At 41.3% G+C, this 23,085-nt stretch overlaps 1 protein-coding gene across 3 annotated transcripts in view; it reads right to left on the bottom strand.

The window, feature by feature from the left end:
- Positions 1 to 178: 178 nt before the first annotated feature.
- Positions 179 to 23,085, bottom strand: part of dpy19l3 (dpy-19 like C-mannosyltransferase 3) — a 78,676-nt gene continuing 55,769 nt past the window's right edge. For all 3 annotated transcript variants that reach the window (XM_024799491.2, XM_024799490.2, XM_024799489.2), the window contains 3 exons: positions 20,013 to 20,145; positions 9,731 to 9,889; positions 179 to 7,705 (listed from right to left, as the gene is read on the bottom strand). In XM_024799491.2, the coding sequence (XP_024655259.1) occupies positions 7,502 to 7,705; positions 9,731 to 9,889; positions 20,013 to 20,145 (496 nt within the window). In that variant the 3' untranslated portion in view covers positions 179 to 7,501. The remainder of the gene's footprint in view (positions 7,706 to 9,730; positions 9,890 to 20,012; positions 20,146 to 23,085) is intronic.

Here is a 23,085-nt window from a genome sequence, read left to right as displayed (position 1 = left end):
GATGGTGATCAGCTTTTGACGGTTATAAGTGTTTTGTATTTGCTTTGATCTTTTTTTTCCTCCCCTCAATAAATTCATTTGCACCAGTGCTGAATCGTGACTGCGTCTGTAAAGAGAAACCGATGAACTGAAATGTGAAAAATAAATATTCCTGGCTTTGACTGACAGGGAAACAGCATTGTTGGGGGGGGAATTGTTTTATTGACACACTGCCTAATAATATGTGAAACTTCACGTATCCCTCCACCAGCATTGTGTCTGGCATGAGAAAGACTTTTAACGGCAGAGTAAACATTTACAAGTTTGGATGATTTTTGTGGCTTTACAGTAGAAAATGACAGCACAGAATCACTTTAGTGGATTTTTTTTTTTTAAAGGAACACCAAGCAAAAAGGAAAAATGACCAAAAGGCACCCAGATACATATTACAGTATTTTCTTTTTTCAAATAAACACAAAGAAACTGTTTCCACAATGAACGAGTTCAATGTTGTTTTAAATGAAGATGATGTGAGGACTCTTTAGGATTACCAGGATGTCTCCAATTATTACTGAAGAAAAGTTCTTCATCCAAATAGTGATTATTCAATGTAATTCTAACTCTAAAGGCTGGAAAACAAGTTAACTCTTGACTTTAGGGACTTCAGCAGCAACAGCCTCCATCAGACACAGTAAGTCCTCCTACCAGGGTATCGGTACGTCCTGGATGCTGCGTGCAGGTCATACTTGCAGCACGTCACTTGAATTAAGGTCAGGACTCAGACTTTCAAAAGCTGAAATCTACTCTCCTTCAGCCTTTTAGTTGATCTACTCGGCTCAGTCCCAAAATTGAACCCTCAAAAACTGAAAATGACATCACCTGAGTTCACGAGGGCTCAAACTGATAGAAAACACTTTGTAACATCGCGTGATGTTGACTTGACAAAGCCAAAAGACGTTTCTTAAAAATTCCCAAACTTATGTTATTTCACTTATTTAAGACAAGATCCTAAAAGATGTTAAGATGAGACTGGACCTTAAAATTCATTAGTTGTAAAGAACATTTAAAAAAGGTGAAGAGAGGTCAAACGATAGATCTGCTTTTTATGTCAGCCGTTAAAAGTAAACTAATTCGGTGTCAAAGCGCAGACTTCATTCCTCCTCGTTTCATGTGAACTTCTGTTTCCTGTACTTTTTGGGTTGTTTGCTCCACCCAAGACACGTTTAATGTCATACTGCATGAAGGGGAGGTTCTTGCCTTAGACAAAGTTTGCATGTGTCCTTAGGCAAACTGGAGATAAAGGGTTGAAAATGTCAGCCAGAGTCTTCATGAACAGCAGAGCGGCCCTGTGTCCTTGCTGAATCAGCAGTAATCAAAGCCTGAGTGCGGGCAAAGGGATCAAACCATCCTCTCATAACTGCCTGACACTCTGCTCGATGTCCAGCTACCGAGGTGGTAAAGCGATCCCAAACCATGATGCTCCCTCTACCATGCTTCCCAGCTGGGCTGAGGTTTTGGTATGAGAGCCTAACCTGGTCAAGCACGTCAAGTGTTATTTCCCACACTGTTCTAATTCAGGTTCCAGCAAGGCAGAGACATTTCTGATCAATCCCCAACCAACATCATTACATAGCCAGGAGATTAACATCTCAGTCAGTTAAATTCTGCCAGAGGCTGCTGCCGCACACACCTCTCTTTCACAGAAGTGATGCTGGCGTTCAATCTAGAACAGGTTCCACAAAAACAACAATAGTTCCCAAAGTGAGAACCCATGATGCTAAATGATCTTCACTTCTGTTCAAGGTAGAGCTGGCTCTGCTGGGACTACACCAGTTAAAAAGAGGTAACTAATGTGCACAAGGTTTACTTTGGCATTGGTGAGCTGGTGCAACAGTCAAAGTAATAGCTGGACTCAGAAACTGGACTGTGAGCTCCAAGATGGGCAAAGTTTGCACAAGCAGGTGGCTTAACGTGCAGCTCCAGGAGATCAGATTTTTGACAGCACTGAATTTCATCTTTGATTGAAAAAGTTCAGATTTCATTTATTTTGTACATTTTGTGGCTGTTTAAGAAGCTTCAACACCAAAAACTACTGAGATGGATGTAGAAATAAAACGGTTAAAATAGCACAACATCCCAAACAAGCAACCCTTGGGTGACTTGGGTCATCGTGGCATCACAGCACCAATGCCAAAGGATGCTAATCGCATTCAGGCTCCAAAATATCTGCACGATTATGATTCAGGCGAGTGCTGCTTGGGTTTCATCTACGACAGATGATAATTTTATCTCATCTAGCTTCAGACCAATAGATGAAAACCAATCCTGCATCTGGGAGCAATCCCAACATCGTTTGATTTTTTAAGATTGGGATTAAAGTTCTTTGACTTCTAAAATCACGTGGAAAGACCTTCAAGAATAAAGTTGTCCGCCTGCTGCTCTAACATGACCTGTTCAGCAAACATTCACGGTCTCATCACGGTTCAGGGCCGAGGCCAGGTTTCAGATCGTTTGTCCCAAAAGCAGACTGTTCAAACTAAACCTGGATCCAAACAAGTTCATTAGTTGCACAAAGCCGTCTAGTGAGCATCTTACATGTATTTCACGAACATCCACTTTAAACCACAGCAGACTGTACAGGTTAATGACCGCCTTCATCGCCTCTTCATTAAGAAAACCATAGTCAGCAGCGGCCTGCTACTAAACTCAATATGTATGGAAATTAACAATGCTGAAAAAATATTAGACTCTTATTAGGCAAACCTAATGGAATCACTTCGCTCTCAAATAAAGCAATCAGACATCGCCTAAATTAAACATCCAATATGGAGGCGGGAGGAACAAGCATTCTCGTTCCGCTCATCCGATTGATATGCATCACGACGAGGCCTCGCCTTTAACGAACACCGTGTTTTCAAAAGCCCTGCAACAACCGTGTGCAGGAGTGCTCACGCATCTGCGAGAGCGTGGATTATCAAAGACAGAGGTCCTTATTAACAAGTGTACAAATGCAGGCAAACTGAGCTGAGATGAAGGGGAAGGGACGGAGGGAGGGTGCTAATTGTCCAACCACTAATTACCTACGCAGCTCCAGCCTTTCAGTCACCTCCTCGCCTTTGGTGTGAAAGAAGAAAATGAAGAAGATCACTGAGAATTCATGTTTTCACGCGCTCTCATTTCTCCTGCGCTGCTGTTTAAACATGAGCATCGTCTGTCATCCCCTCTCCTCCTCCCCGCTTTCTCGTCTAACCACAAAGCCTCGGTTTGATATGCAAGTGTTGGCCCCTCTTTCTCTCTCTATTTTGGATTGTGGCTCAGAATCAGCCCCGTTGTCAGGCTGCTGCAATTTCCTCGCTACTTACATTATTCATATGTGTGTGTGTGTGTGTGTGTGTGTGTGTGTGTGTGTGTGTGTGTGTGTGTGTGTGTGTGTGTCAGAGAGACAAAAATGAAAAGGTTGAGAATGCTGCTGATGACAATCACAGAAAGAGAAAAAACATGACAGCAATCACAACAACAACACCGTCACAAATACCACTTGGTACCAACTCTGACCTCAGTTTTACAGCAAAAGCACATTTAAGTAGCCGGCAGAAAGCGAAACTAACGTAATTATCCTTCCTTTTCTGGGGTAACTGGTAACATTTATCACAGCGGCCACATGTGCCCCACCACAGAGGGGCCACATCTGAGCTCTGCTAGTGGTCTGACCTACTCGGTGGGGCTACAGCAGAGTATGACTAAACAATCACTGAACGAACAACTCTCAGCATTTCCTGTTTGTGGGCAACGGTACACAGACTGTATATAAAAGATGGCTGTATCCCAATTCAGGGTCTGCAGCCTTAAAGGCTGTCCCGATTCAAAGGCTGCTCGAAATGCGGCCCTCAAATGCGTCCTTCATTTCCCTGAATTTTAAGGATGTGGCGGTGTAGACTTCGTGGCCCAACATATCCCAGAATGCATATCGCGGCGGTGGGTGTGGATAATTTTGCCGGGAAAAAAAAAAAAAAAAACGGCGGAGGAGGGGCGGCCAAAGAGTTTTAAAAGTAAGTACTGATTATTATGTTATTTATGTGCAAATGTTTAATAACGAAGAACATTTAAACGTTACTGTTGGCCACATGTCGGCAAAGTTATGTGACATTAGTGACGTTTGTGCTAACTTGGTTTTAAAGCCTTTACTTTAAAATATGCACCGTTCAATAGTCGACCTTAATCTTACAGAGAATGTGATGATTTTATGGATATTTAAAGTAACCACTGAGAGAAATTTAGTAATGCCAACATATTGAAAGAACAATATTTGTCCCTCATATATATAACACAGTTATATATACACAGTGTCAAAGAAACCTGTCTTTGAGTGAAGATTTAAGGTGACAGGAAATATAAATAAATGCAGCTTGAATCTTTACTGAAGCTCAGTATTTGAAACAGAGTCATTCACTGCTGTAATAACTAATACTGACTGAAATAATAACTTTAATATTGGCCATATTAATAATAATAATGGAGTGGATTGATATAGCGCTTTTCAAGGCACCCAAAGCGCTTTACAATGCCACTATTCATTCACTCTCACATTCACACACTGGTGGAGGCAGCTACGGTTGTAGCCACAGCTGCCCTGGGGCAGACTGACAGAAGCGAGGCTGCCATATCGCGCCATCGGCCCCTCTGGCCATCACCAGTGGGCGGTAGGGTAAAGTGTCTTGCCCAAGGACACAACGGCCAGGACAGAGAGCCCGGGGATCGAACCGGCGACCTTCCGGTTACAGATACGCTTCCCAATAATTTACATTACCCCCTGAGCCAGGGGCGACCCTGGCTCAGGGGGTAATGTAAATTATATTTACATTACCAAAGTGAGATGACTTTAGTCTCATGAGCAACATTAGCTAATTGTTATTTACTAGCTAATCTTAAATGACTGTTCAGTACAGAAATGAAGCCCAACAATCATGTTTCACAGTCCCATGGTCTCAGCCTCAGATACTTATCAAATCACACAGCGCTCGTGTAGAAACAAACAAATGTACAAAATATGTTCTCCTTCATTTCTGTCAAACAAAGCTGTATGACACGTTTCCAGCTGTTAGTATCACGATTGCTAGGCAACCTGGGCAGCGCGACGGAGGCTAGACCGTCCCATTTCACAAGCCTCGCACTTCTGGCCTTAGCGGTCTTTGAGTATGTGGCCCTTGAGGACCGTTAAGGCTGCATACTTTAAGGCTGCAGACCCTGAATTGGGATACAGCCCAGTACTGCACTCTTCCCACAGCAGGTCCACCTGTGTAGTAGCTGTACAGGGGCCCGATAATGGATACCAGAAATTTGGCAGTTAAAGTAATTCATGGTAGAAGCAATAAATTGTCAATTTAATGAGCCTGCAACAGCTTATGATTATCTCTGTAACACCATAAACTCTACTGATCTGCTCTTATAGCAAGAGGCATGTTATGCTGAAAGTTAGTGGAAGCTGACGAGGCAGTTAGCAAACTTTTTCTTAAATCTTCTTTTCAATAATTTCAATCATTTATTTTTATGTACAATCCTGAGAAAAAAATACCACGGTACAGTAACATGAAGAGAAAGGGGGTGGGAGCTAAACTGAGCTCATCAGCTAGCAGCTCTCAGACTGATCATCAGAGTAGAAAACCACAAAAATCCCGCAAACAGAGAAGCTACACAGCTTAACAGATTTATTAGACAACCGCCAGACCAAAGAAAGAGTATTGGTTATTACCAAAATACATTTTTATGATTGTGTAATGGTTAATTCGACAGTATCTGCAAGCTCTGACGCGCAAGCTTTTAATATAGTTATTGTCTTGATCCATGAATTTTCAAATTTTACTTTTACAAAAAGGCAGAAAAGATTAATAAAAAAATAATAATAACACATTAAAGTTACAGAAGAATTTTAGTGGCTGAATGTTTGATGAAGTTCAGACTTCTGTGAAAAGTCCAGTGTCTCGGCTCAGATTTGGATACAGTTTATTTGCCTAATAAATAAAAATACATTTTTTGGACAGATTTCTAAAACATTTGTGTGCTTTGTTTTTATAACAGGTGGTCTAACAAAGTCCATTACCCGCTGTGTATCTGGTACATGGCCTCTCCTGGGACTGATGTTCTGGTGATAAGACAGTAATTTAAATAGTGTGTATGTTCAAAGAGTGTGTGATCCAGGTTATTCTGAAGCTACCATGTAGAAATGTCTCCCAGACACATCATAGGAAGGTAATTATAAAGATGACAGCTGTAAGGACACACTGACTAAGAGTGTGTGTGTGTGTGTGTGTGTGTGTGTGTGTGTGTGTGTGTGTGTGTGTGTGTGTGTGTGTGTGTGTGTGTGTGTGTGTGTGTGTGTGTGCATGCGTGGTTGTCTCTAACAGCTAGCTGTGCAGAACAGGCAGACTGCGGCTTTCTCAAGAACAGCTTCTCCAACCTGCATCACAGTGACTGAAGTCACGCTCACAGACCACAAATAAAAATTAAATTAAAGCCTAAATTTAAGTTTGTGTTTAGTTTGAGACATTTTGTAGAGAAGATCAAAGACCTGTTTGAGGGCTACGACTTGGTTTTAGACTTAAAGTAGGTTCAGAGTGAGGATAAGTTGGGGTTTGGCACGTAGTTGTTAGGCTTGTGGGTAGAAGAGCTTAGGATGACAGCAGTGATGCTAGAAGTAATACTAGTAACAGTAAGATTAAACAGTCGCACGAGTTTCCACTGGGACTATGGCAACCTGTTTAAGCATGTTTTTATGTTCAGGATGTTTAATGAATCAAATTCAAGCACAGTTCAATTATTAATATGAGAACATGTAATGAGGCCGATGACCAGCTTCCTTTACACTAACATGGCTGAAACATACTGACCGGAGCTGCTCGCTGCCCATCTGAAAGAACCAACACGTCGGTCAGTTCTGAAAAAGAAATCATCTCCTAACTGACTTTAATCTTTTCAGTTGTATCATTTTTGAGGTTTTTTATGAAACTTTATAAACTAGACATTTACACTTAATGTCGGCTGATGTCTACTCCTAAAACAACTGAACTACAGTGGAAACTGAACCTTTTAGATCTTATGTTTTTTTTAAAGTCAGTTTAAATCCCTACAAATGAAGAGCTCAACAAATCTTCGATTTCTGCCCCTACTTTCATTGGCAAAGAAGAACTCAGCTGCAAATACATACGACTTCTCTGTATTTCAATCTTTAAGTTTCACTTAGTCATCTAAACTTTTTTGGGGGTGGACGGCGGCTGAATGAGTGGACGTAGAACAGCCCGAAGCAGGAATCCTACATTTGCACACTCCACCCGAAGTGCAGACCGGCCCCGCTGTTCTAATAGCACGTCCAAAGAGCCACGTGTTGAAGAAATAATGGCCATGATCACAGCTGGGCGCAGTGCACAGAGGAGACAGAGGAACAGCAAGGATTCAGCACTTTTATTTCATCCTCTCCTCCTCTCTCCCCTCTGGCCTCTGCTGGGGTTGTCTTGCAGCCCTGGTCCTGCTACTGAGTCACGCTGGGCTCTGATGAGCCCTTCGTATTTTTCTTGCGTTTCTTCTTGAGTCGGTAGACATGGAAGGTTTTATTCTGGAATGTTCTGGTAAAGAGAGTGTTGTAAGCTGCCGCGTCCGTCTTGATGGCATCGCAAAAACGAGGGTGGGTGGCAGGGACGAGGTCGGGGTCATCCTCTCCAGGTCCGTCCATGATCTGATAAGAGAACAAACGCGTCACCATTAACAGCAACGAGAATGACGGCAGGCTGAAGCCAGCACAATCGAGATAAAGTCCACCGGCAGCAGCCTCTGATTTCACTTTGCTCTGCCAGTTAGATCTGCCATAAAATCTGTATGGATGCTTTAGTGCATTAAGGGCTAAAGTGAGTCTAAATTAATAAATATTCTGCTTTGGGATTATTGATCGCAACATAGCTAAAACAGCAGCCAAAGAAGGCTGAACCCAAAGAAAAAAAGAGGCAGTGCAGGACATGTGGAGATGCTGGCTTCAAGGACGGATTTTCTTGGAAGGAATAAGATACTCATTAGCAGCACTGAAGGCCATTAACAAAAAATATCAGCTTCTAAAAAGGATCCCACAGAACGGCACTGTTTGCTGGCGAGATGCAACACTTCCAGTTTTAAAAGGTGGTGGGTGGGACTGTGAAAGCTTCTGAATGATAAACTTTTAATGAAAAAAAAAAGAAAAGGGATATTAACTTTTTGTCAAATATTCAGTCATGAATATTTTATGGTTTCACACACTTGAATTCTGAAAGTGTCACGTTTAAAAACACTAAATAAGCCACAACATGAAAAGCACTGAGCCATGTTAGAGTGGAGCTACGAAAACTATTTTGAGGCTTACAGTGAAACTGTACAGTGTATGAAGGCAGCGGCCCCCAACCCCCGGGCCATGGACCGGTACCGGCTCGGGTGTGAAATTGACGATTTTCAGGGTTTTTATTGTTAACTCTGTTTCCCGGGGTCTTGTGTTATGAATTCATTTTCTATATATTTTCATGTACTTTGTTTTGTAGCCGTGTCTTATTTTGAAAGGAACGTTTATGCGTTACCATAGCGACCAGAGAGGAGGCTGTTGGTGCATTTCAGGAGGACGCTGCTAACAAAGTTACACAAATACACAGTGAATTATTATATTTACAAAATAGCACCGTTCTTGTCTTGGTCGGATCATTTTCTTTTGTTGTGTTTATCAGCGACGCCTTGAAGGCCGGTCTGTGAAAATATTGTCTGACATTAAACTGATCTGTGGCACAAAAAAGGTTGGGGACCGCTGCATTAAGGGACAGTGTATAGAGTACAAATTAGCTTCTGAGCAATATGTATAAATATTTAGGTTCATAATCACATGCAAACACTCTGCAGTGGGTATTTGTAATTATTTGGTGATTTCACTTTGCATTTTCATTGGAGTAAGATCATCAATATCGCTGGAAACCAAAGTAAGGTTTTCCAGCTGTAAACGACGCCCCACAGGTCATGTGGCTTTCGCCCGGTGAGTTTGAAATGTCTTGATGGCACACGGGGAGATTTTAATGTGGTGGCTGCCTGGTGTGTACAGTAAAGATACAAACAGGCAAAACTTTTATAGTTTGTTATAGTCATTAACACTCGGGGTGTTACAGGGAAAGCACTGGATCACTGAGCAGGAAAAAAAGGAAGGCATCCTTAAAAATGAAAGCAAAAAAAAGATGAAAAGATGCAAAGAAGGAAAAACAAAAGCAGGCAGACAGAAAGACCAGAGGTGATAAAAAAAAGTAAGAGCTAAATAAAAGAAAGTATGAGAGGAAGCGAAGGACAGACAGAAAGAGACGTAAATCCAGCATTCCTTCAATAAAGCTGTCTAGATGTCAGATGTTGTGTACGCTGCGTGACATTTACGGCGTTGCGAGCACACCCTGACTCTGCGTTTCATGTGTCTTACACGATGCTGGGCCAGACCGAAGCTCGCCTCGCTTCTGGTAATCCAAATAGCCGGCGAGCCGCATCTGACATCAAAATAAAGAGTCTGGGGGAGTGGGGGTGAGCGGCGGCAAAAGAGTGAGAGACAGTGACGCGCAGATAAGAAGTGGGACTATTGATCTGTCTGCAGAGGCTGAGAGCTTTCACCGAGTCGCAGGAGTCGGCAGAGGGGACGGCGCATGCTGACACACACACACACACACACACACACACACACACACACAGTGAGTCACATTAAATGAAAGCCACCCACATGTCCGTTGGCCAGGTCGAGCAGGTCCCGCAGTCTGCAGCCCCGCCTGTGCCTCCGCTCATAGCAGATGCTGTTTTCCAACACCACATAGTCGGCCCCAATAGCCTTCAGGATATCGTATACTTCCTCTGGGGAGCGGCGAGCGTACACTTGATACACCTGTTCTCACACACACACACACACACACACACACACACACACACACACACACACACACACACACACACACACATATAAGTATTTCCTGAAAGGAAGCCAATATTAACTTGATATTGCTGGGAGGGGAAAACTTCTCCCCTGGAACTCAATTACCCGACACATTTGTTTTCTGAATTACACTTTATGAAACTTGGTTTATTCCAATTAGGAAACGTTTACTTTGAAAAACAAAAAAAATAGAATGAAAACAATTATGACTCAAACAAAACCCGCAGGGGAACAAGAACTAAAGCTGAAAACATAAATCCCAGCTTCCAGGAAAACTCTCATGGTTCATCTTTTATTTGTAGAAGGCAAAAGATTTAAATGGACAAATTATGCAGCCCATAAATACTGCAAAAACTGGCTAAGAGCTGATTTATTGTAAGGCTAAAACACAGTGAAACAGCAACTTTTAGAAAGGTTCAAATAAGCTGTAAAAAAAGCATCAATCCAACTGAATCTCACCTGTGACTGAAATCACACTAATTTAACCACTAAGTGCTGTTTTAGTTTGTTTGTTGGTGTTTTTGGATCATCTTAACGGTGAATATCAAATATACTCACTACATTGTGCTTTCAGTGATTAACCACAATGACACAAGCATGAGCATCTTCCTTTGCAAACGAGCCTAAATCTGTCGGCGATGATGCAAAAATGACGAGCGTTCACTGGAGCCATTTGGAGAGCCCTTCTGTGGCTGGTGATGAAATATGGTGGAAAATCACAATGGAAATAAAGTGACAACTAAATATTAGATATTAAAAATAGTCAAGAACTGTCAGAATCTGATACTAAGTGAGGGATGACTCTAAAAGTACTACAGCGTAGTATCATTGTCACAGTTTATCCTCTCGAGATGATCTCATGAAAAGCTCCAAATCAATATTTAACTGATCCAGCTCTCAGTGTATTTTAAAAATATATATATATATGTCAACTGCTGTAAATAACCAGCTTAGAACAATTCACTGAACCACACTGTGTCACTGAGATGAAGTAAAGCACTGCACGGCCTGGCGGACAAAGTCCTGGCAGCATTATTGTAAAACCCCAGCAGGTTTTGCAGGCAGAGTGTCAGTAAGCATTTTATATTCGAGCATTTGATAAACAAAAATGTGTATTCCGCTCGAGTAAATAAAGAAGTCAACTAACAAAACTGAATCTAAATAGCTGCTGATTTTTTCTTGACTTTTCTTCCTCTGTCTGAACCACAAACGAATTCAAGGAGTCTTTCACGTAGCTGTAGCCTGCAAACACCTGCAACCTACCAAGCTAACGCAGTCTGGACAGTTCAGACGGGGAGGGGGTCGATATCAAACCAATGTCTTGCCAGAGGGCAGTGTTAACAGAAGAAAACGTTAATCGTTTCTCTTGAACTCACAGATTGGTGCTGAGTGAAAGTCCGCTGATGCCAACCCTACAAGCTCCATTTGATCAGCTATGAAAACATGATGCCAAGTCACCAGACACTCAGGAAATAATCAGGGCTGTAGCTGAATATAGACCAATACTGGTCTCATCTCCAGTTTTTAAAGAAGAGATGCCTCTTCATTTTTTTGTCGTTTTCCCCTGTGGTGTCAAAAATGGCGTCGACCATTTTGCTTGACTAAGTGGAGTCGTGGCAACTTTTTACGTTGACTGCACGAGAGCTTTTCTGTGTATCAAGATGTATGTAAGAAAGTAATGAGGATGGAACCCTTATGATCAACAACTGCAGTCCTAAAACCTCTTAGTGGGTGCCAAAAGATTCTTGAAGTATCTAAGTCGCAGAATTTTATCAGAAGTGTAAAATAAATTAAAATAAAGAAGCAATCAACCTTCCTTTATTGGTCTTCGAATGCATTTTAATGTTTGAAACGGCTCTGTTCTGCTGATTGAGCCCTACTATTGTCCGGGGCTGCCCTCATGATTTAAAGTGCACTGACATGAAGTCAGTTATGAATTGCTGCACATAAAGTGAACTGAATTGTGCACTATTATCTGTTGAGATTGCAATAGGAGCCAGAAGGCGAACACGATGCAAAGACCACAGAACTGATTATGACTGAAAAGCAGCTCATGTGTGAGCAAAAACGAAGCTATTGTAACAACACGACAAAAGGATATAATCGACTACAGCAGTGTGGATTTCTCTGAAGAAAAAAAAGACATGTTTGACTTTAAAATGGTTTAACAAAAGGGTTATAATAAAATCAAGTTTTCCTAATTGAGGTTTAATTTACTTAGATGTAATACAATTTTCCAACCAGATGGTCATAAAAGAGGAAAATAAACCAATTTCTGTCAAATGATGAAATTTCAATTCTGTTTTATGGCTATAGCACCAGTTCACAGCGGCTTTCTCTGAGTGCTGTAAATCTTTAAGACCCCAGAATATTAGAAAAGAGAACCCCAACAGTAAGATGATCCATTAGCAGTAAGCATTTGTGGGGAGGAAGTTGAGGAGAGGGTAGACAAATATACAGGATAGCAACACATGGGGATGACAAAGTTCTCGAAGCATCATAGGAAGTTCCCGAGCAGCTTGAGGTTATATGTAGATTGTATAAAAGGAAACACTATGTCCACACGTACACGGGTATTTTTAAAAACGGAGATTTTACGTTTTCGTTTTAAAAAATAATCCCGTCCACACAAAGGCAGAAATGAAGGAAAATGCTGCTATGAACATGCCAAAGCAACAGGTGGCGCTAGATTCCTAACCGCACAGAAATGTTGACCAATCAGAAGTCTAGAAGCCTCGGTGGGAAAAAGTAAACAAAGCTGGGGCATAGAAGCAGAACCGAGTCGTATGTGTGGAGGGACAGTAACTGTGTGTGTATGTAAGCATTTAAACACTGCAGAGAGTAGAATTAACAGTATTGTAGAAATTCATTTCACCGAAACAATAACGTGGCGCACAGTGTGACGTCAAAAAAGGCGCACACCTTTGACGCTGCATTTTCTGCGTTTTTCTCGTCCACACGTAAATGCAAAAACTGAGTTTTCAAAAATATCCACCCTGGCCGGAGTTTTTAAAAATCTCCGTTTTCAGTGACCAAAAACGCCGTTTACGTGTGGACGAAAGGTGCAAATGCATAGAAAAACCTGCGTTTTCAAAAATACCCGGGTACGTGTGGACGTAGCCTCAGACTGGAATTTGCTATTAAGAGTAACTTCAAAGACAAATTAAACAAAAAAGTTTACAAAGGTAAAGGAAACCCCAAAGTGTGTATGAAAAGCAGTGAGTACACATGGAAATCCCATCAGTATATCTGTGAAACATGGAGGTCATGTCATGGTTGGTGGTGTGCTGCTGGCTGTGGCACCTGCTCGCTCTTTATTGATGATGTATTGCATGAATTCAGAAGTAATCCGTAAACGAACCGCACTTATAGAAAGCCTCTTCTGTCCTTATTGACCGCTTAAAGTGCTTTACTACGGTGGCCCTGAGAGGCCAAACGGACTGCAACTTCAGAAAACACTTGCAAAAAGAAAAATGCTGCAAAAAGAAAAAAATGCTGTTTTCTGAAGTTGCAGTCCGTTTGGCCTCTCAGGGCCACCGTACTTTACTCTCCAAACTACATCCATCACATAGTTTAGGATGTTGCCCGTGGTTACTTGAACATGCAGGCTGAGGATGCTGGAGATCAAACCACTGACCTTCTCATTAGTGGACTACCTACCATTGTGTGCTGTAAAGAAAGAAAAACTATGGCTATATAAAAGGACCCCCTCAAATCTCATTAGCTCGTTCTTTATCCTGCAGCAACCACATAATAGATTTTATTGCTTTTTATTTCCACTGACATGTCTGGAAAAAGAGACTGAAACTTGCTTTTCCTAAAAATGTTTTTGTGTGAGAACTAAGTCAAAATCAGTATCGCCCCATCAGCTCAGATTTGTTAAAGAATACACTCTGTACAGTTTTTTTTGTACAAAAAAGGTGATTCCCAAAAATTCCCAATTAAGAGGACAAAAGAAGACGTGGCAGACCTAAAAGACTATCTACAACAGATGAACAGCATCTGAGGAAAGAGACACCACAGTGAGTGTCTACAGGTTCTGGATTTTAGTCAGTGATGTTGTGCATCTTGTCAAACTTATGAACACAGAGAAGGACCATCAGATTGCTGAAACTGAAAGCAAGCATGCAAGGCAAAGGCTTCATTTTCAGCTGCCAATTCAGCAAAAGCATATCCGGACAGAAAACACACAGATAAACATCATCAGTCATGGACTGACCTCCTCAACATCACCGAAGCACTGTGGGATCCTCTTGACCGAGAACGGGAAAAAGGGCAGAAACATCCAAAGAAAAGCTCTGGATGTCCATGTCTACTATTTCTGAAGAGTACTTAAAGGAATTACAAGAGAGCTCGCCTAAGAGAGTTTGTCTGTCTTAAAGGTAAAGGTGGTCGTTAGTATTGCATAAACTCTGTTTTGCTTTATATACTGTTTCCAGTATTTTGCCATGTTACGATAAATCACTATAAAACTCTTTATCCCATTTTTCTAGTAAAATACAAAGACTTGAGGGGTGGCTCAAGACTTTTGCACAATACTATAGGTATGCAAATTAATATAGAACGGACTACAGCAGGTGATGGGAATATCTATACTTGTTGTCCATTAATGAATAATGTTGCAGTGACATTTATCTTACACAAGAAGTGGGACCATGTTTTAAAAGACATTTATGCAGTTTTCTTCCATAATAACAAAGAAAACAGAGCCACGTTTGCACAGCTGTCTTCATGAGGACATTCACTTCTAACACCTTACCTAAACCTAAACAAACTCTAATCCTAAAACAGAGTCTTAACCCTAAAACAGCCTTTTGATAAGGACCAAAATGTCTTCACTCTTCCAAAATATACTCACTCCAGTGGTCTAAAACTCAGCCTGGTCCTCATAAAGATAGCTGGACACAGATAAAGCCCAGTAGGCCTGAACCAGTGTCGTGGTCCATTAATGAGCTCCATACTAGGCTCGAGCCTCGCCAGCGGCTCAGCATGGCTGACTTCCCGCTGGGAGGCAAATCACAGGCTCAGCTACCCGAGAAATGACCCACACATTACTTTCCGCTCATTGCAAAGAAGACACACCGCGTGCAGAAGCAGAAAAAAAAGTCATAATAAAGGTAATTCTCCATTGTGTTTGGTCATTAGCTGCATGTGGTTTGCAGCATGTTTGGGAAAAAGTGATATTTGTCATGTTTTCTATTTCACTGTCTGAATTCAGTCAATATGGGAGTGACAACCAGTTATTTAAGTGCATTGGCAGGGCATGTAATAACAGGCCAAAGGGAAAAATATACTAATGAAAACACAATACAATGAGAATTCATGAATAATACACAGAAGTAAAGTGAAACGCTGCCTTTGCTGCTTTAAACCTGATTTCAGCAGGAAAAAAAACATTCACGGAAAAAGGGAAAAAGAAAACAATGCCTCCGCAGCATTCCTCACATACATTACAATACTAATATGCACTCAGTACATGCGCCACCATTCATCTCTCCTTTACTGGAACACAGCACTTTTAGGCTCCATTTTTCCTACGTTACCATTCATCCCACTGTAATGGATGCACAATGTACTCAGTGCATCTTCTGATCCCATATTCATTCAGACAATCACTGCAGGTCAATGGCCCCCATCTACAGACAATTCCCTGGTCTCTCACGCAAGACATTAGCACAGAGCTGAGTGAGATGGATGGGTGGGGATGCTGTACAAAACAGATTTCACTGTGTAGAGGAGGGCGGGAAAAACGCAACCACGAGATCTGGAAATAGCCTGAAAATTCTGACACTGACTGCGGCACCAAAATAATGTATAAAGGTTAAATATTACTTAAATAAAATTGAATCAAAACAAGGAAAATGCAATAAATGGTGTGCAGCTACACTCGCACTCAGTTACTGTGGCTTTAGTCTAACTGTGGACTGTGGCTGGTAACACAAAAATATCTCAGTTCACTTCATTTCCAGTTTCACTGTTCATTTTTTGGATTTTTAAAGAACATAATTCAAAATGCAAATTACCAAAACTGAAAAATATATAGCATAGCATCTTTATTTATAACGCACTTTACAATGTTGGCCAAAGTGCTACAAATACAAAGTAAAGAGAAAACAGCTTAAATTACATTAGAATATCTTAAAATTAAATACAATTAATAACAAGCATATTAAGAGGCAGTCCTGCTGTGCTGAAAGGTAAATAGACGTGTTTTAAGACGTGATTTAAAAGCAGATAAGGAAGGTTGCACACAATGAGGCTTTCAATATTTTTTCTAGTGTTTGAAAATAACTTTAAATGGTAAATGGCCTGTATTTATATAGCGCTTTTCTAGTCCCTAAGGACCCCAAAGCACTTTACATATCCAGTCATCCACCCATTCACGCACACATTCACGCAAATGGTGTATTAATGCCATTTTGGACCCCCCAAAAAAGTGAGGGACAAAAAAAATGCTAGAAAAAAAATAGAGGGGGGGGGGGGGGGGGGGGGGGGGTTTGGAGGGGTAATGGGTTTTAGGGGGTTTTCATTATAGAATTAAATTGTTTCACTTCGCACGTTTACAAGAAGCAAAGAAAAAAAGGAATCCACACTGACTGGGGTTAGTTGAGCATTTGTGCACTGAGAACTACAAAGCAATAGATGCATCTGCACAGCAGCCCTTCCTGACTGATGTGAAAGCAGTCCAGCATCTGAGTGTGAGCAGGTTGGTTCTACCCAGCAACTAGGGCTGTTCGATATAACCATATATATCGGATGACGATATAAAAACGTCTATCGTTTCATTTTACGCTATCGTTTGTTTTGCGGTGTCACAAAATAAGCTGTTTACGGCAATATTTTTTCATTGTTTTGATGGTCACTGTAGTGGCTATATTCATTTCTTAAAGTTCTCTCTTTCTCTTATATTTTATATAACCACACTACAGACGGACAAGCGCCTGTTTTTACATTTTTGTGATTTATATCGTTATCGTGATGATAGAATTCTTATATCGGGATATGAGATTTCGGTCATATCGCACAGCCCTACCCTCAACACAAAGCTATTACAGGGCTCTAGACTAACTTTTTGCCATGGGCGTACCGGTATGCCTAACTTTAAAAAGTTAGGCGCACACAAATTTTATAATAATTTACATAATATAATGTGTTTTTCTGGATACACTGTGCTTTTTCAGCATTCAAAGATTGATGACACCGTGTCAGAGCACTGGCTATGAATTTTAGAAGGATCAGGCCTTAACAGAAAAGTTAGCAATAGTTCTTTTCCTATTACAGCTACATCCACGTCTGTCGTGCCTAGGCGGCTCACTAGGGCTGGGTATCATCACTGATTTCTATAATCCATTCGATTCCGGTTTTCAAAGTCCCGATTCGATTCAACTTGGCCTCAGACAGTCAGAAATATTATAATTCTGATCATTTATCAGTACTGACTTCATCAGAATTGTGAACATCACAGCAGATGCCTTTGTGTGAAAGTAACTGAGAATAAAACACAGAAAAACATGAAGGAGATTTTCCTGGTCTGGCTTTTTATAGCAGATAACCTTAAAAATATTGTTCTGCATATAAAGTTTAAATTTCTTCAGTATTGAACAACAGAAAAAACAGGCTTTCTTGTCCGAAGTCATTTAAGTGGAAAAAAAGAAAAAGAAAAGAAAAAGACAGCAGCCACAGCGCTGTAAACAACGGTAGACTGGTGGGTAATAAGCGAATGAATAATACAGAAAACAGAGATTGGAGACAGGAAACTGTTCTTGAAGTACAGAGAGAGATAGAGAGAGAGAGCTAGCTGTGCATGAAGTGTGATTTTAATAGTTGTGGAAGCAAAACAGCAAAATTCATGATGACATTGATCAAATGTGAAGCGCAGTTTGCTGCTTCTTTTGCTGCTGGCTCGGTGAATTTTGGTTGGAGAGACAAAACCTGCAGCTCAGAATCAGTGCAAAAAGACGTAAACACAGCGCGGACCGGACGCATCAGAACCGCTAAGCTCCGACAGCGTGTCCGTCTACGGGCCGTCGGGTGAGAAAGCCGAGAAAGACAAAGCTGATTCTGATGCGTCGGGTCTGTGTTTACGTCTTTGTGTGGAATCCGTGTACCTGCTCTCATTTGCTGTTTGGTTGTTTTTGAAATGGTTTTGTGAGCTTTAATCTGAGAATCTGGCCTTTCTGGCAAAACACAGTAATATTTAAAAGTCGATTCAGGATTTAATGAATTGATATCGCTTTATTCAAGCTACTCACCTCCCACTTCCACCTGCACTTTCAACTGGACCACGGCCAATCATAGAGGTCCCGCCCCTTACTATCTCTGATTGGTTTAGTCCACGATAGGGGCAAAATGTGTGTCTGTTGTTGACCACAGGGAAGGCTGCAGATTTTTTTTTTTTTTTTTTTCGCTACCCGAACAGTTGGTCGCACAGGTGCAACCAAATTTTTTTTTTTTTTTAGTTGCACCACTGAAAAATTTGGTCGTATTTGCGACCACATTGGTCGCACTCTAGAGCCTTGTATTATGTTCCATGACAGAAACAAAAAACTGTTTTTCTAATTGTACATATAAATTTTAAACTTGAGTTTCAACTGCTCGTTTTTTCCCCTTACCTACCCACAATGAGCCTAGTGCACCATTTCAATGAACAAGGGTAGGGATAGCTCAGCAGGTAGAGTGGTCACCCCTTGATTGGAAGGTCGGGGGTTTGAATCCACTGAACGGCTATCCTGAGGTACCCCTGAGCAAGGTACTGTCCGTACACACTGCTCCCCGGGCGCCTGCTTAGTGGGCTGCCCACTGTTTCACTGAGTGAATGGGTTAAATGCAGAGTAATTTCCCTACAGGGATTAATAAAGTATACATTATTATTATACATTCCATTACAGATGACCCAAAGTTGTCACTCATCCATTTCCTTAACTGTGTATCCATTTCAGGGTCGAGGTGCGTTGACATTGGGCGAGATGTGAATATTTCACCAGTTTCGCACAAACAGCGTTTGTGTACTAACGTGACCCATGTCTCTGGGAAGCCACACAGTAACAGCACTAACACACAAACTCAGCTATATGAGCGGGACTTTCACAGATACTTACAAATCTGTGATTATATTTGTAAGAACAAGAACTGTCAGATAATATTCAGATAGTTATTGATGTATATAATTCCAGAAAGACCCAAAGGTTAAAAAACAAAACAACTATCATTTCTTTGAACAAGGATAACACAGAGCATGTGATACCTTTGTGATACCTAAGTAACAAGTAATAACTGGACGTGGAGGGACTTCTTTGTTACTCTTAAACTGAAATCTAAATTAACTGGAACTCAACCGGTGTGCTGGAGAGAAGATGGAGAAAAGACGGCAGATCACGGTCACATTTCTGCATTTTCTAACTTTACATGTCTTTACCCTGGACCCTTTCCAGATGAATTACATCACACAGACAAATATCTTTTAAAGGTCCTACTGGCAGCGAACAAAAAAGCCATGACTAAGCGTTGGCTCTAGAAGCATCGCCACACAATAACTTGGTTATTACAAGTGTTAACAATCTACACACTGGGAAGAGCTGACATATGCATAAGACTTCAAAACAAAAGTGGGAGAGAAAAGGTGGGAGAAATCGCACCGTTATTTAGCCTCTGAAACAGACTTGATCGCGTGAGGTGGAAGAAGTGGGTTTTTTCTTTTTCTCGACCATTCTGTTTAATTGTGAAAATGAATAAAAACAAAGACTCCAGGTAGAATCTTTACAACACAAGACATTTTGAGAAAATTGCCGTTGTGAACTGATGAATATCCACTGAAGTGAACTGAATTCCGCTTTAAAAGATAACACTGGCTCGTAAAGCTTTGTCAGATCTCACACCTCTTTCAAAACACAAATATTACAGCTGTGATTATTCTTAAAGCGAATCCAAGCAGCTAATTGGCATTCAAATCCACCTGACTCGGTGTTATGAAGCTGACACTGTAATTACCATCAATTTACTTCAGATTTTCCATTTATTGTGTTCGTGTTATCTTGCAACCCCTCTGGCAGTTTCGTTTTATTGCAGCCTACAGTACCTGTCTGGTCCGCTCCCGCAGGTCTTTATCTTCATAATGGGGGTGGTTGGTGAGAACTCTGCCTGTGCACAGCTTGATACCCGCCAGGAGCTGCATGCTTCCAGCAAATACTGCCTGTTTGGGTGTCTTTGTGCTGTGGACAAACACAGAGAAACGAGACAGACAAATCAGTCACCTTTCTAAACATTTTCATAGTATATTGCATGACTAGGCTAATATAATACAGTATATGTTTAGAAGTTAAAGCAACAGAGAGATGGAAAAAGTTTTTAGGCTATCCACACAAACATCGAGTCATCAGAAAAGTTTGATTGAATTTTACTTTATTTTATGGTCTCCTGTTGTTATTCACTGCACAGGTTTTTGCCTTTTGAGCTGCTGCAATAATTGGAACATACTACTGATGGCATTTAAAAGTTTCTTTCAGAGACGGATGAATTAAATTAGAACAAGATGCCAAATGATGTGCAGTTACAGTGCTACGGAAAACTCTACATCGCCAAGGACGAGCTTTGTAAAGCTGTGGCGTGTTAACGTGTTAATACAACTTAGTTTGTTGTGTGCGTGCATGAAAATGTGTGTGTATTCAAATCTTTTGCTGTGCCCCTGCAAACTGTGGTCAGGTACATCCTGGTTGCATTAGTAATTCTCCAGATAAACATCAAATTGACTGCAGTGCTATTGTGGCAGACAGATCAACACCGCTGTGCATGTATCACTCAGAAAGACATTTAAAAGTTTCAGTGCAGAGATGGAAGGACCAGGGAACGACACCCACTACAGTGGAACTTCACCAATTAGGCTTTTATGGTAAACTAGGCAGACGGCAGCCATAAGAAGTAAGACAAACCTCTCAGCGCTTATTATCTGTGTTAAGTGGTTAGCACTGTCACCTCACAGCAAGAGTCCTAAATATGAGCTCGAGATGTTCCAAGAGACAAATTTACTGCTCGTTTACATAAGGAAAAGTAGACGAATTAAATAGTGTAAAAAGTATGAAGTTCCCAAATTGAACAGATAATTATTATCTGCATTATCTGTGCAAATTTCATATGTGCATTTCAAAGCTGAAAATCATATTCTTTGACAAATCTCACCGAAATATGTGGCCGTTTGAGCCATTTATGAACACAAACACAATGTCAGTTGAGGCTAAAGTTAGCAGTGCTAGCAGTGCCTCATTTCCCTGCAGGTTAAAGCCTGCACACCTGCGCAGCCTGTGGTTGCTCACTGCTGTGGTGGAGTGGTTATGTGCGACCCAACAGTTAACAGCATTCATGCATTAGTTCAGTCCCTGGGTTTAAAGACCAATATTTCTGGTTCAAACATTTTAATAGTCTAGTTTACTAGTTGTGCAAATCCTTAAACCCAAAAGCACCTTTCTTTGAGCAGCTGCTTGTGAAGGTTTTTTTCTTGAACTGAATCTAATAAAATTTAATGAATGGTGGCATCAGAGCTGAAATAAGAATGAAAATGGTCCTTGAAGAAAATCTGAAGAGGCCTGCAGACCTGAAGCTTCCATGGAAAAGAAGCATCTAAAAAGTCTGGAGTTACCTTTGGAGATCAGAGATGTCAGTTTCTGACTTAACTGATCAGCAGAAAACTCGTCATTAATGTTTAGTAAGTGCAGATTGAAGGTTACTTTTTTTGTTCTTTCAATTAAATGTTTAAGACTAAAGAACATCAACATTTGTGACTTTAACTTTTCCTGAAATGAATTCACCAAAGAAAACTGAAGAATGCTGAGAACGCTGTGCGCACTGCAAGCTCTCTGTACAGTATATACTGTACGCGTGTAGCACCGTAATGACCGGCTGACTGTTTCTCATGTGGATGTGCACATATGCATGAGTCTCGTAGGCGGAGCGGAGTGGAGGGTATTCAAACATGTTCCAAGGTGGACGTGTGGGTTGATGCTTTGGCCTCCTGACCTTCAGCAGGAACGCGTCGTTGTCCTTTCTGTCCATTTTGCTTCTTTGCTGCCTTTAAGCCAACATTTTCTTTCCTTCCATGTTGATTACATTTAATTTGATGTTTATATTCTTTTATGTAAATGGCAGAAAGGAACAGCCAGGAACCCTTTGACATTATAAAAATGAAATAATGATGTTCTTGGCTGAAAGAGACTCTCTACTGTGGCCAAGCACAGATCCTGCCTTGCTTCTATTTTCTCTTTGTGTGCTTAAACGTGTATTTGAGCGTGTTCATTAGTACCTGTTGCTCAAATTCTAGAGCACCATTAAGAAGATAATGATCTCGATTGTCACTCGAATGCAGTTTCTAACAGCTTGACAAGCATTTTAGCTTCTTCTTACCAGCCTTGTTTACCACCACAGCAGGGAGCTGTCGCTCAGCTATACTCTTCCTGCCCACCAGCACCAGAGAGAAGTTACCAGCTAGCTGAGGATTTGGCTTCTAAAGAGTCAGTTTGCTTTAAGTTGGTGGAGACAACGGGCTGACTTCCTGTTTGTTTCCTGCCCCCTAAAATCTCAAGTTGAATATTTAATCAATCCAACGAACTATGAATCAAAAATCAGGATTAACATACACCACATGACCTAACTGTAAACTGAGTCAGACCAAAAATAGCTTCATGTTAATAGGTTTGGACATAATCTATTGATATCGAGCTACGACAAGGCCCAGACAAGGTGTGTCCTAGGATGCTAAAGGCGTGTGCTGCTGAACTTGGGGAGCCGCTACAACAAGTCTTCAACCTCAGTCTGCGACTGGGGAGAGTGCCCGCCCTATGGAAGACATCCTGCATCGTCCCAGTCCCCAAAAAGAACCGGCCCAATGAGCTGAATGACTTCCGACCGGTGGCACTGACGTCACATCTTATGAAGACTCTAGAGCGGCTCTTCCTCAACCTCCTCCGACCACAGGTACAACATGCCCAGGACCCACTACAGTTTGCATACAAGGCGGGTGTCGGAGTGGAGGATGCCATCCTGTACCTCCTACACAGAGCCCACTCACACCTGGATGGGGGAAAAGGCACGGTCAGGATCCTGTTTCTTGACTTTTCCAGTGCCTTTAATACCATCCGGCCCTGTATGCTTCAAGAAAAACT

The sequence above is a fragment of the Maylandia zebra genome, linkage group LG1, assembly GCF_041146795.1.
Source record: "Maylandia zebra isolate NMK-2024a linkage group LG1, Mzebra_GT3a, whole genome shotgun sequence".
Taxonomy (NCBI): Eukaryota; Metazoa; Chordata; class Actinopteri; order Cichliformes; family Cichlidae; genus Maylandia; species Maylandia zebra.
This window is presented reverse-complemented; position numbering and strand designations above follow the sequence as displayed.